This window comes from Fusarium proliferatum (assembly GCF_900067095.1).
Source record: "Fusarium proliferatum ET1 genome assembly, contig: FPRO_scaffold010, whole genome shotgun sequence".
NCBI lineage: Eukaryota > Fungi > Ascomycota > Sordariomycetes > Hypocreales > Nectriaceae > Fusarium > Fusarium proliferatum.
Window position 1 is genome coordinate 1062711 of NW_022194799.1, and position 11189 is coordinate 1073899.

An 11189-nucleotide genomic window follows, 5' to 3' on the forward strand; every position below is an offset into this window, starting at 1 on the left:
CCAATAAGACATTAGTTGAACACCGTTGTCGTGGTCTTTGGAATACTCATACACTAAGAATTGTCCCACGTTGTAGCTTGGTATTTGACAGACACTTGAAACATATCTGATTACTGATAGTCGGATGAAGAGCCCTTGACTCTTATCTTTGCACATCAATTCTCTAGCGGCTATACAAGCCCGTCAACAGCCACCGTGAGCATGCAACTCGCCCTCAATGTATGACGAGATGGAGCACCACCATTCGAATCCCACGCCATCGATCGCAGAGCCACTGCATCGACTGCAGCTGATACGATTGGGTAGCTACCCGTTCTCACATTCATCCTTTCAAACGCAGTGCCATGCAAGCTAGCAGAACGGGAAACATGCATAACCATAGATATCACGGTGTTGATCATCACCAAGCACAGATAGCAACTCGGCGAGTAATACGCATCTCGCTATCGCAGACTTACATCTTCTTGGCCGAACATCGGAAACCGACCTATCAATGACAAAACAACGTAACCGTGGCTGGCTGCCTGGGCGAGACACCATGCCAATGAGCCATGTCCGAGATGGGAACCTTCGGAAGATGAGGCTCTGCTCGGCAAAAACGAATATGGTCCCCATGTTTGCATAGACTGAGGGGCAAGACGCAAAAAGCGGTGAGTGGAAGATGGTGGAGGAGAAGAGGGGTTTGGGGCGCTCTCCAACTTCACGTTGTGATGGCTAGCAGCACCGACGGTTGAGTTCGGGGACACGATAGATACCGTCGTTCTCTGAGTGTACTAACTTGATCACAAGTCGAAAACAGTAGATTTGGCAAAGAAGCGGTCGCCTCCACTGATCTTCAGGCGGTGCTATGCAACTTGGGATTTCATGCAGCGATATGCAACCACAAGGAGCTATTGTTGTCTCAAGCGTGTTCTTGAAGATATTCTAGGCGAGCCGTTATACGCGGCCCCAGGAATAAGATACTAGGAAGACCTGGCCGAGCTCCAGTACCAGATGCCTGTGCCTTTGATGGTTGCAAATATGCTTGTCATCCATAACAACAATACTAATATAGTTGCACTACCCGATGTTGTTCAGAACTAGTCTGACTCGTTGAGAAGAGGGAGAACTGGTAGTCATCAGTGTACGAGATGTCTTGAGATTCACGATACGCTACCTGTCAAGTTGTTTCAACATGATCTGTACAGAACTGTCTCAACTGGCCACCGGGAGTCGCATTCATAAACGCACATTTTGATGGTAACCACACATGATTAGACATAACCTCAGTGAATGGCCGGAATCGTGAACTAATCATGCCGGCTGACGGCCCTGTAGAGCTGCGTCAATGCCTTGGATGCACGTCTAGCCTATCCCCACACAATCTAAAAGCCAAGGCAAGCCATCCGAGAGAACCCCGGCTGAAAGGCATCCCCGTCTGGCTTAGCGAGCAGCAGCTTCGAACCCGGCAATTAACAACTGGAGATGCTCAATCGTCTTTGTGCCTGTCAAGACAGAGCGAGGGCAACACAGCAGCGAGCTCGTAGCAGTCCCAGAGATCTTGGGAAACACAAACTGTCAGCGTGGCATGTTTAAGCAGACAAGAAGCCAATCAACTACCTCGAGTTGACCGAATATTGCATTGTGGTCTAAAATCCGAGACATCGGCAGGGAAAGTTGGTGGGCGAATGTGCAAAGGAAAGGGTAAGCATGAGGTTAGAGGGTGCAAGGTGATGGCGGTGCAGGGGCGTGGACAGAGACGACAGATATCGATTGTTAGACAGGTAGATCGAATAAGAATTAAGCGTGTTCCTCCTCGACTGCGACTCATCTAAGTCAGCTGATAGAGATGTCACCGACTCACTACGGTATTAGAATTCTTCGATGTAAGTTGCCCAACAGCGCTGGCTGCTTGGTAATCGGATACAGCATAAATGGCGACGGAGTCACAATTGCATGGACGTGTTGTTGTTCTCGAAGCCACCGTCCGAATCTAGGTTTGAGTATGAAACGAAAACAACTCACATGACATGTTTGAAGCAATCTTGCCAATCTCCGGCCTGGGCGCGGAAGGACAAGGAGGTGAAGCCGGAGAGAGTGGAGTCGCTCACTCCCGGGCTCGGAAGTAGACCCACCAATTCCAAGCCGGACAGGAAGCTGTGTTGGACACGTATTCATGCCGTGACGAATCGTGCGACACGATGCTTGAACGGAGGCTGGACCGGATCGCCAGAAATTTAGCAGGGGATGAATTGGCGGCAGCATCGCCGAGAGCGGGACTAACCGCCCGAACTTGGTCATGGAAAGACTCCGAGGCCATTGTATATGGCCGCTGGAGGTTGGGCACCAGGCGCGTGCAAGCATCAAGCATGGATGGTCATTGCGGCAAAGCTATCTGCCTATTACACCTGTCAAATAGAAGCGTCAGCGCCGCAAGCGCGATGAAACAAGTGACAGCACACTTGAGCAATTTCTTTCTTTATCTTCTGAGGAGGAATCGCAAATAAATGAAGAGGCACTGTCGCAAGTGAACAAAGCACATTCTTGCTCCTGCTATGAGTCAACTTTACAATAACCTCAAAACTTAGACGGCCAAGCTCGGAGCCTCAATTCAATCGCGACAACCAGTCACAAGCCTTAGACATGGATGGTAGACAGCTTGTCACGACCAGGCTTAGCAGCGGTGCTTCGATATCCCACGTGTACCCCGCGCTGCACTCACGTCTGGCATTAACTTGGTGTAGATCGGGTTCATTGTTGGTACCCGAGCAAAGGAATTGAGCCAGCTTGGGCAAAGGTCTACGCCCAGTTAGGCACGAAGGTGAAGAAGGCTCCGGAGGTGGGCTAAACACGGCACTTTGGTGGAGGCGTAGATCAACGGAGACATGAGAAATCGTGATGGCGTTTTACGCCCCTCTTGAGGATAATCAGGCGTCTCTCAGCTCTGTAGTACGAGGGTCGACATTCATGATTGACTTCGCAGAGGCACAGCCGTTTGGCGAGCTCGGCATGGCTATCCTACTCTGTGTATCTTGTCCTACCTCGTCAAGCCCTTGTGCCATGTGTGCACAAGCCCGATCTGCCTAGAAGAGCGGTTGAGATTCAGGCCTGTCATTTACCTGTCACCTATTGGGAACGGTCCATCTAACGGCGAACAACCCTGTTACGCTTCTTCTTGTCCCCTCGAGGTTTTGGATGGAGCAAAATCTGTAGCCAGCCTTGATTTATCTCAACATGGCCATTACAGTGCCGAGTGCAGCATTCAAAGCAGTTCTGTTCACTGGTAAGAAACTACAATTCCTCGAGGGCGAGCCACAATCCTTCTCTTCGTCTTCTGGGAGGGGTGTGTCATCAGCCTCGTTCAGGTGTGTAATGTGGGTTTTGGCACCGGATATCGTTGGTGACTGGCAGACAGCGAAGGCGAGGAAGATTCGAAAAGAATCGTTGGATCAAAGGCTCTGAACAAGATCCACAGTTGGGCCTGACTGCTTGGGACTGGCGCCAGTCATACAAAGGCATTCCCTGTAAGATAACACCCAGGCCCGCCCGAAAGTCTCTCAACAATCCCTCAAATGCGGGCTTTCAGGGCACCATCTGGGGTCGTGTCGACAGATCAGATCCATTCTCGGCGGCGAGGGCTGGGTCGGGTTTCTGGGTCGCTAGGATTCGGGATTGGAAAGCGTCTAAGTTAGCGGATAGCTTTTATCGACAGCGAGCCAGTGATTAACCGCCTCACTTGATGATGAGTATGTGTATGGCTTAACGATTGTTTGCTGGTTTTTTGTATCGCGAATGTTTCACAATTTGGGACAACTCACATGACAATTCAATGAGTTAACAGGGTCCATGTGTAATCCTGACATGGATTGTTCTGAATTAATGGCTGAAGTCGGTGAAAATGAGCCAGATCTTGGGGGCTTGGTGGCTGGTCACCTTTGGCCATCATCGATAATGCGCTTGTAGTTTCAATATCGTGATCGTATAAACGGCTAAGAATAATCGGCGAGACTAGAAAGAAGAGATTTTCCATCCGAAAGACCATATCGACTGACAATCGTTTTGGCCGTTGAATCAATACAGGCATACCCCAGCATACCTAGTCTTGAGAGTGACTCGAAGCTTACGGATAGTGAAAACTCCATCATCCAGCTCGCTTGCTTGTTGGTGGCCGTGAGCGGGATGGCTCCATAATCCATTCCATTCAGCACCACGACCAGCAAAGCACAATAGCAAAAGTGAGGACCCTGGTTTGAATACAGTAGCCACCCCCACCTCTTCAATTTCTGGCATGACTGTTTTCCATGGTATTTTGAGTTTTTCAATATTCAGAAGGGAATGGTAGACGGGAATTTGGAGTGGAAAAGAGAATCTGGGGCAACTATGTTGCTTAGCTGAGCAGGAGAAAATGCCAACTGCCAACGCATTGAGTGAGGCGGGCCGGAGCGAGAGACCCTCACCTCAAGGCTCCCCTGCCACCTCTGAAGTGCCCATGGTGAATGAGAGACAAAGATGCTGACGAATACAATACAGCGCATTCAGGAGTCATTGACACTCACTATCCGTATATGAGTCGGGAAGCAAGAGGCGGGAAGCATGAACGAACGGACGGATGTCTATGTTTGTGGCTGCTGTGTTAATAATAGTGCACGTAGTGATCCGTTGCTGGATGAACGAGGGTCGAGTGAGCGAGCGAGCGAGTGTCTGCGTCTGTCTCTGTCTCACTGGCTGACTTTTTCTGGTGCTGATGAATCAAGATATTTTGGGTAAAACGGACGAGTAAAAACAGACGACAACCAATCTCTATCTGCGTCTTGTTCTGCTTTTGTGTCAGTGCCTTCGTCATTGCTCTCAGCGACTTGACGTGGTTGATTTGATTTGATTTGACTGACTGCAGTGTGCAGTTCCATTGCTGTGCTGGCTCCAGCGTTGAGTCGCTTGATTGATCGTCCATCGTCCCGTGGTGTAGAACCACCCCTCCCTTTTCACTGACGAGATTCTCCCTTGCTTCCTCTAGAGTCGCACCTTGAGGTGGGTTTACTCACACGCCCATCCACACACCTGCGCTCTCTCATTCTTTCTCATTTCCCTCCTCCTTCTCTGTCAATTGTGTAGAGTTTTCTATCACTTCAAGCTCGAGGTGTCGAGTCTTCCATGGTACGATCCAATTCGTATTGTCCACATGACTTCTCGTTGGGCTTAAATCAAATAGCCTCTCATCACTGGCTCATTCTATCAAAACATCAACGGCCACGACGTCCTGTGGCTGCTTGTCCGCCCTGGGCGGTAATAGTGCTGCATTACCACTAAAACTACCGGTAACAGATGGATCTGAATACCTACACACCCCCCACACTCTGAGGTAGGTCTGCTTCAGAAAATGCTGAACCCCCCAGGCCCTGAAATTACCACCACCTGGGCACTTTTATTAAAAACAGACCATCCCGCCCATCCATGCCCATCGCTTCTCCCCCCTCCTCCCCTCCTTCTTGTCTTGTCTTTCTCCCATGACAGTTTGATACATTGTCTTTTTAAAACAAACATATTTCTTCGATTCCTCCTCGCTCTGCTCTCGCTTCCAGTCGAGCATTATATTCACCTCGATCAACATTATAGCACCAGCATCTACCAAGCATCGAACATTACATATCCGTCGCTACTAGCGTCTCCATCGAAAAGCGCCCTGGTGTATGCCACTATCGTCACCGCCTTCTGTATCCAACTCACCAGCGACATTTTACTCACGACTTTTTTCGGCTGCAGCTGTCTTGGTCAACGAATTCGACTTCCTTCACATGTCGCTTGTTAGGTTTCACGAAAGGGGACGTTAAAGCATTGCGTTCGCGATCGCAGATACCATCAACATCAACGCCACTGGCGCTCTCACCGCCTGGAGTTGCGATCTCATCCACCAACTGTGCCGTCCCACCTAGCGTGGTCCCTGTTCGATCCCGTTGAACCCCCTCATCGAATTGACTCTTTTTGGAGCCGAATTCGCTCTCAAGTTTCTCCGATCTTCTAACTACACCATGTCCAACCACGTCTGCTACGTCGAGGATGCCGAGGAGGATTCCGGCAGCTCTGTCCTCGAGGGCATCCAATCCACCCGTCGCTATGCTGTCTCTGAAGCTCCTGGCCCCGCTAGTCCACCTAAGGAACGCCCCAACACAGGAAAGTCTCGAGGTGAAACCAGGAGATATTCCAGCAGGCGACACGTTTCTCCTCCCAGTGAAGGGCTCTCTGATGAAGACCCCCCCCGCAGGGAAGAGCGTCCCCGCCGAGACTACGAACGTGAAGCTCGCGAACAGCGCGACAAAGATCGACGTCGTAAAGAGCGCAAGCAGAAGGAAGCTGCTGAGCAGCAACAACGGAGGGTCCGAGCCGAAGCCAAACCACCCAAGGAACGTGAGCCCAAGCCTGTGAGAAGACCTCGCCCAACATCACTTACTCACACCAAGACTGAGCCTGTTGTTCAACAATATCGCCGAGGTCGTGTCGAGGATCCCTCCTGTTATGGTGTCCAGCAGCCTGCCGTCTCTGGCATGCGCCCCCGTGCTCAGACTCGACCTCATAGCTATTACCCTGGACAAACCGCTCCCCCAATTTCCAATGCTGGCTGGCACCATGCCCAAGCTTCTCAACCTTCTTTCCCCGTCGGATCATTCCCGCCACCACCTTACTTCCCTGGAGGACAGTCTCCCTCAGTGGTCGGCGTTCCGCCTTCGCCTGGCCCAGGTGCTGGAACACCTGGGTTCTTTGATATGCCTTCGCAGCAGGCCAGCGCCCACCTCAGAAACCGTTTTGAGCGGCCAGCTTCATCCATGGGTTTCCGTCAACAGCAGCCTTCACCATCAAACGTTGGGTATCCTCAGGATGACTTTGAGGAGGAGGAACAGCCTGATCCCCGTCTCATTAGACGTGCCTCTCGCTCCAAGAGGCCTCAACAGAATGACGAGGATCGCCGGCGTATGCCTCCTCCTGACAGCATCCCACGACCCAAGTCTGCGATGCCTCCTCCAACCACTCCATTCCGCCCCCCTCCTCAGTCATTGACAAGGCAAAAGACGAGGACTCCCTCGCGGCCACCGCCTTCGGGTCGTAGCCGCGTTGGGTTCGTTGATCAAGGCTATGACGATGAAGACTACAATGACAGTCCCGGCCTTTTTGCGGACTCTCCTGAAGCCAATTTCGATCGTCGTACAGCTTTGGCCCGTACTCGACGCAGTTCTGTCGCCTATGAGCATCATGGTGCTGATCTTGTACCCGCTCGCACTCGACGAGGCTCTGTTGCATATGAACAGCGTGGAATCGACATTGTGCCTGCCCGAACTCGACGAGATTCCTACTACGAAGATCGTTCACTTGGTGGTGGAGGTGTCAGTTTGGATGAGGATAAGTACCTGGACGCTATGCGATACCAGGACGACATCAATGGCGGTCCCGCCATGCCATTGACTGCTGAAACCCTACGCAAAGCTAGCAACCCTCGGCTTGGCGGCGGGAGCAGTCGAAGTAGCGGCAGCCATGATGATAGCGAGTATAAGCGAAGCAACACCACTGGTCTCACTCGTTCTTCTTCAAGCGACACTGACAATGTCACCATCAAAGTGTCAGGCTCGGCTGTCGTGCGAGTGTCGGGTGCTGAGATTGAGTGCGGCGATGGAGGCGAGATCACATTTTCAAGACCTACCGGCAGCTCTAGAGTTGGCAGCGACCGTGCTAGCAGTTACTACCAGCTTGAAGATGTCCGCAGCCGAGTAGAACAGAAGGCTCTCCCTTACCGACCACACACCCCCAGTCGTTCTGACTCACATCATCGTGGATATTCTGGAAACCATGCACCATATGATCCGTCCTTTGCCATGGACGACTACATTTACTGATGATTTTTTTTTCTTATGAGAGATGACAAAGTTGATGATAAGCGCGTTATGCATTTTTGTTTTTTGAACTATATCTATTTCTTATTTCTTATTTCCTGCATACAAATGTCTACGGGATGGGCAGCGTTTCGCCTATAATCTTGAATCTTGGCCATCGATGAGCATTCCGGTGGACGTTTTGGTTACATTCAAGGTGCGGTCTTGAGCTCAGAGTTGAATTCATACACTGAGCTCCTTGTATTCTTGAATCAGACCCTCCCGTTGGCTTCGTGGCAGAAAGTTGATACCCCAAAAGCGGTGATGGTGGAAGCATCCAGTTGATGGTTCAGCTGAGTTACCAGCGCGGCTCTCCTACCTCGAGGTACCAGTACCAACAGCGCTTACTGAAAGCTCAACTTTTTCATTCGAAAATCATGTACGCCCAGATGGGATATTTTGGAGTTTGGTTGGGTAGTGGAAGGGCACCAGTATGTCCACAACGAACATATGTCTTTACCTTGTGGTGGCTTTGAACCGAAGTGTATTTTCCCGATGCCTGGTCTTTGCTACCTACAGGGTGTAGATTCATGTTGAAGTGGATTGGCCTTGATTGGACTGGGACTAGACGATTTTCCATTGTTTGCCTGCACCCCTTTTTGCTGCGATCTGATCAGTAGTAGATACCTGTGGAAAGCTGCATGAGAGATGGGTTATGGATTTGGCTTGTGTATTGCATTGTTGAGCATGGTGTAAGAGGAGGAATTTGAGACTTGGCTGGGACTACCATTGGACCCTTGTCATCAGAACGATAGATTGTACGGGCAAACGAGGTTCGCGCCTCTATCTGCTGCCCGGCAGAGAATAATCTTATGTTACAACCAGCATGACATGCATGTTTGGCTTCTCTACTTGTTCCGAGACATTAAATGGTGACCTGTGACAAGATCTTCAGCTGAAGGATCTTGGTCGAAACGGAAGATATTGTTTTGGAATGGAGAGACTGAGAGAGTAACAAGACAAAGACTGGGTGGGTGGATATGATTGAGTTTAACCATAGCATAACAATGGAAGCATGTTGTTGGCTGTCCCTTTTTCTCCTGTCTCAGGTGTCTGGGTTTGTGCATAAGAAACTGGCGATCTGTAGTATGTGTAGATTATTAACTGCCCCAGAACAGCTTTCGTCCGGTGTAAGCGCCCGAGATATTCATGCAAACGTGAGCAGTGCAGTTGCAGACGCTGTCTCAGGGGTCGGAATCAAACATGGTCCGTCAGGTCTCAAATATGTAGCCTAGTGGCATTCCAATGTCAAATTTGAACAGAGTGCTTAATGCAAACCTTAGGTAGGGACAATAGCTGTCTCACAAAGGCCGGCGCTACTGCCTAGAATCTTCTCTTCATGCGGGCTAAAATAGAGCTCGTCAGTTCCATTCTCAAGATGCACGAATAAAACTCGAAGGGGGCGTGTGCATTGCAAATCTGGAGCATTAAAGTCGTGGACAGCTGTTATTGGTTGATGACTAAATGGGCTTTCTGTGCGAGGTTGCCCAGTCAGCGATCGAGCATTGTTTACTTTCGACGTCATTTGAAGATTGTGGCTGGATTCTGGTGATGAGATCGAAAGAAAAGCCATTGAAACTGATCCAAACTTGAGAAGGAAATCATTGGAGCCCTGACTCGATATCTTTCAAGATCATTGCCTTATGTCTATGTTTGTATCAAGCTTCGAGAGCGTTGCAAGCATTCTGACGCGCACGTTGAGGCTGCCCAACCACCCGCTGCGTATCCCAGCCACGCACTTTACAGGCCTCGTTTCTGGGTTAACCAAGCACCATCGCCCAGCGTGAGCCACGCAACACTTTCTCTCTCCATTATTTCTCTCTCCTTGTCTGAGAAAACACCCTATTTCCATAATCAACACTACACGGCTCATTTAACGATAACCATTACTTACCACACTCATTCGATTGATACATCAAGAATACTCACGTCAACTGCTTGGTCTCATTTACGATTGAGCTCGGCTGGGCTACAGCACCCTGAGCCTAGCTTGCACAAAACCATACTCGACTGAGACCTCTTCATTCTACTGCTCCATTCCATCATGGCACCCGCTATTATCCGCTCATTGCGCAGTGCATCTTCAATCACACAGCACGCCCCTCGTGCTGCCGAGGCCTTTTCCACACTCTCGGGACATTTGTTGGAGGGCAGTAAAGTGCTGCTAGCTCGAGATGATAAAGACGACGACAAGAACGATAGACACAAACCATCAGTCGAGCCTGAATCAGGCTCGTTCGACCCTCACGACATCAACAATGCCGGTTTCTTCTTCCTTTTTGCTCTGATCGGTGTGGCGTTCGTGTGTACCGGTATCTGGTTTTTCTTCTGGGCAAAGAACGGTGGCTTCCAATTCAAGGAAACAGATTGGGATGACTACAAATCTACGGTTCTTCGGCGCACCGGGCCTAACGGCACTATTCTCTCAAACGCAACTCGGCCAACAAACCTCGGTGGTGGCAGTGTATACAAGGACGTGGACGACGACAACACGACTGTAGTCACAGAGAGCACAACACTTACCGGTATCACAGCTGGAGCAAGCGACATTGGTGCACGTGAGAAGCGACGCCGCAAGCAAGAAAAGCGAGACCGTGAGCGTGCGAAGAAGGGCAAGAAGACCAACCGTCACGTTGGTGAAGCGGGCGTTGAAGATGAGGAAGCCGAACTTGCAGCTAAAAAGGAACTCCGCAGCTATCGCCATGAAAGACCAGCCCGCGTCGGTGGACTGAACAAGGAGAGTGAAGGTTCCGAATGGGACGGCTCTACCAACCCCGGCACTGAATCTAACGTCTCAACAAACCTTCTTTCTGACCGTCAGACCACTCCTACAACCACACCTACCAAGGCCACTGGCGGCATCCGCAAGGTCTACTCTACCGCTGATCGTCGGGAGAACCGTGAGGCAGAGCGCATGCGCGCCGAGGCCCGTCGTCTTCGTGAAGCTGGCCGGGCAGCCCGTCGCGATTTCAGTTATCAGCGTGCTGAGAGCTATACCCGCGCCGACAGCCAGGTCAGCGAGAGTCTCCTCGACGGATCACAGGTGACCCGTACCACAGACGATAGTGGCGACCTGGGTACCAAGAGTTATCACCACCCGATGCCTGAGCTGAGGGAGCTTGAAAGGGAGAGGGCCAGGGAGGAGAGACGAGCACGAAGAGCGCAGAGAGAATATCGACGAGGACGAGGAGAGGAGTGTTAAATTAAAGTTGACGTGATATGGGTATGACGAAAGTCTTGAATGGTCTATAAGGTAAAAATGCGATTTTCTTGCTTCGGGCATGGGTTGGGTTC

The 11189-nt window shown here is 50.7% G+C and overlaps 3 protein-coding genes across 3 annotated transcripts; all 3 read left to right on the top strand.

Annotated features, from left to right (window-relative positions):
- Positions 1 to 6005: 6005 nt before the first annotated feature.
- On the top strand, positions 6006 to 7859 carry FPRO_11811 (uncharacterized protein; the record flags this gene model as incomplete). Its single annotated transcript, XM_031221327.1, has 1 exon — positions 6006 to 7859. One exon carries the CDS (start codon positions 6006 to 6008, stop codon positions 7857 to 7859), a length of 1854 nt encoding a protein of 617 aa, XP_031086897.1.
- A 1043-nt stretch (positions 7860 to 8902) lies between these two features.
- Positions 8903 to 9222, top strand: FPRO_11812 (uncharacterized protein; the record flags this gene model as incomplete). The annotated part of the gene is made up of 3 exons (XM_031221328.1): positions 8903 to 8952; positions 8992 to 9101; positions 9179 to 9222. The coding sequence occupies 3 exons, from the start codon at positions 8903 to 8905 to the stop codon at positions 9220 to 9222; spliced, it is 204 nt and encodes a 67-aa protein (XP_031086898.1).
- Positions 9223 to 9939: 717 nt separating this feature from the next.
- On the top strand, positions 9940 to 11097 carry FPRO_11813 (uncharacterized protein; the record flags this gene model as incomplete). The annotated part of the gene is made up of 1 exon (XM_031221329.1): positions 9940 to 11097. One exon carries the CDS (start codon positions 9940 to 9942, stop codon positions 11095 to 11097), a length of 1158 nt encoding a protein of 385 aa, XP_031086899.1.
- Between the last annotated feature and the right edge of the window lie 92 nt (positions 11098 to 11189).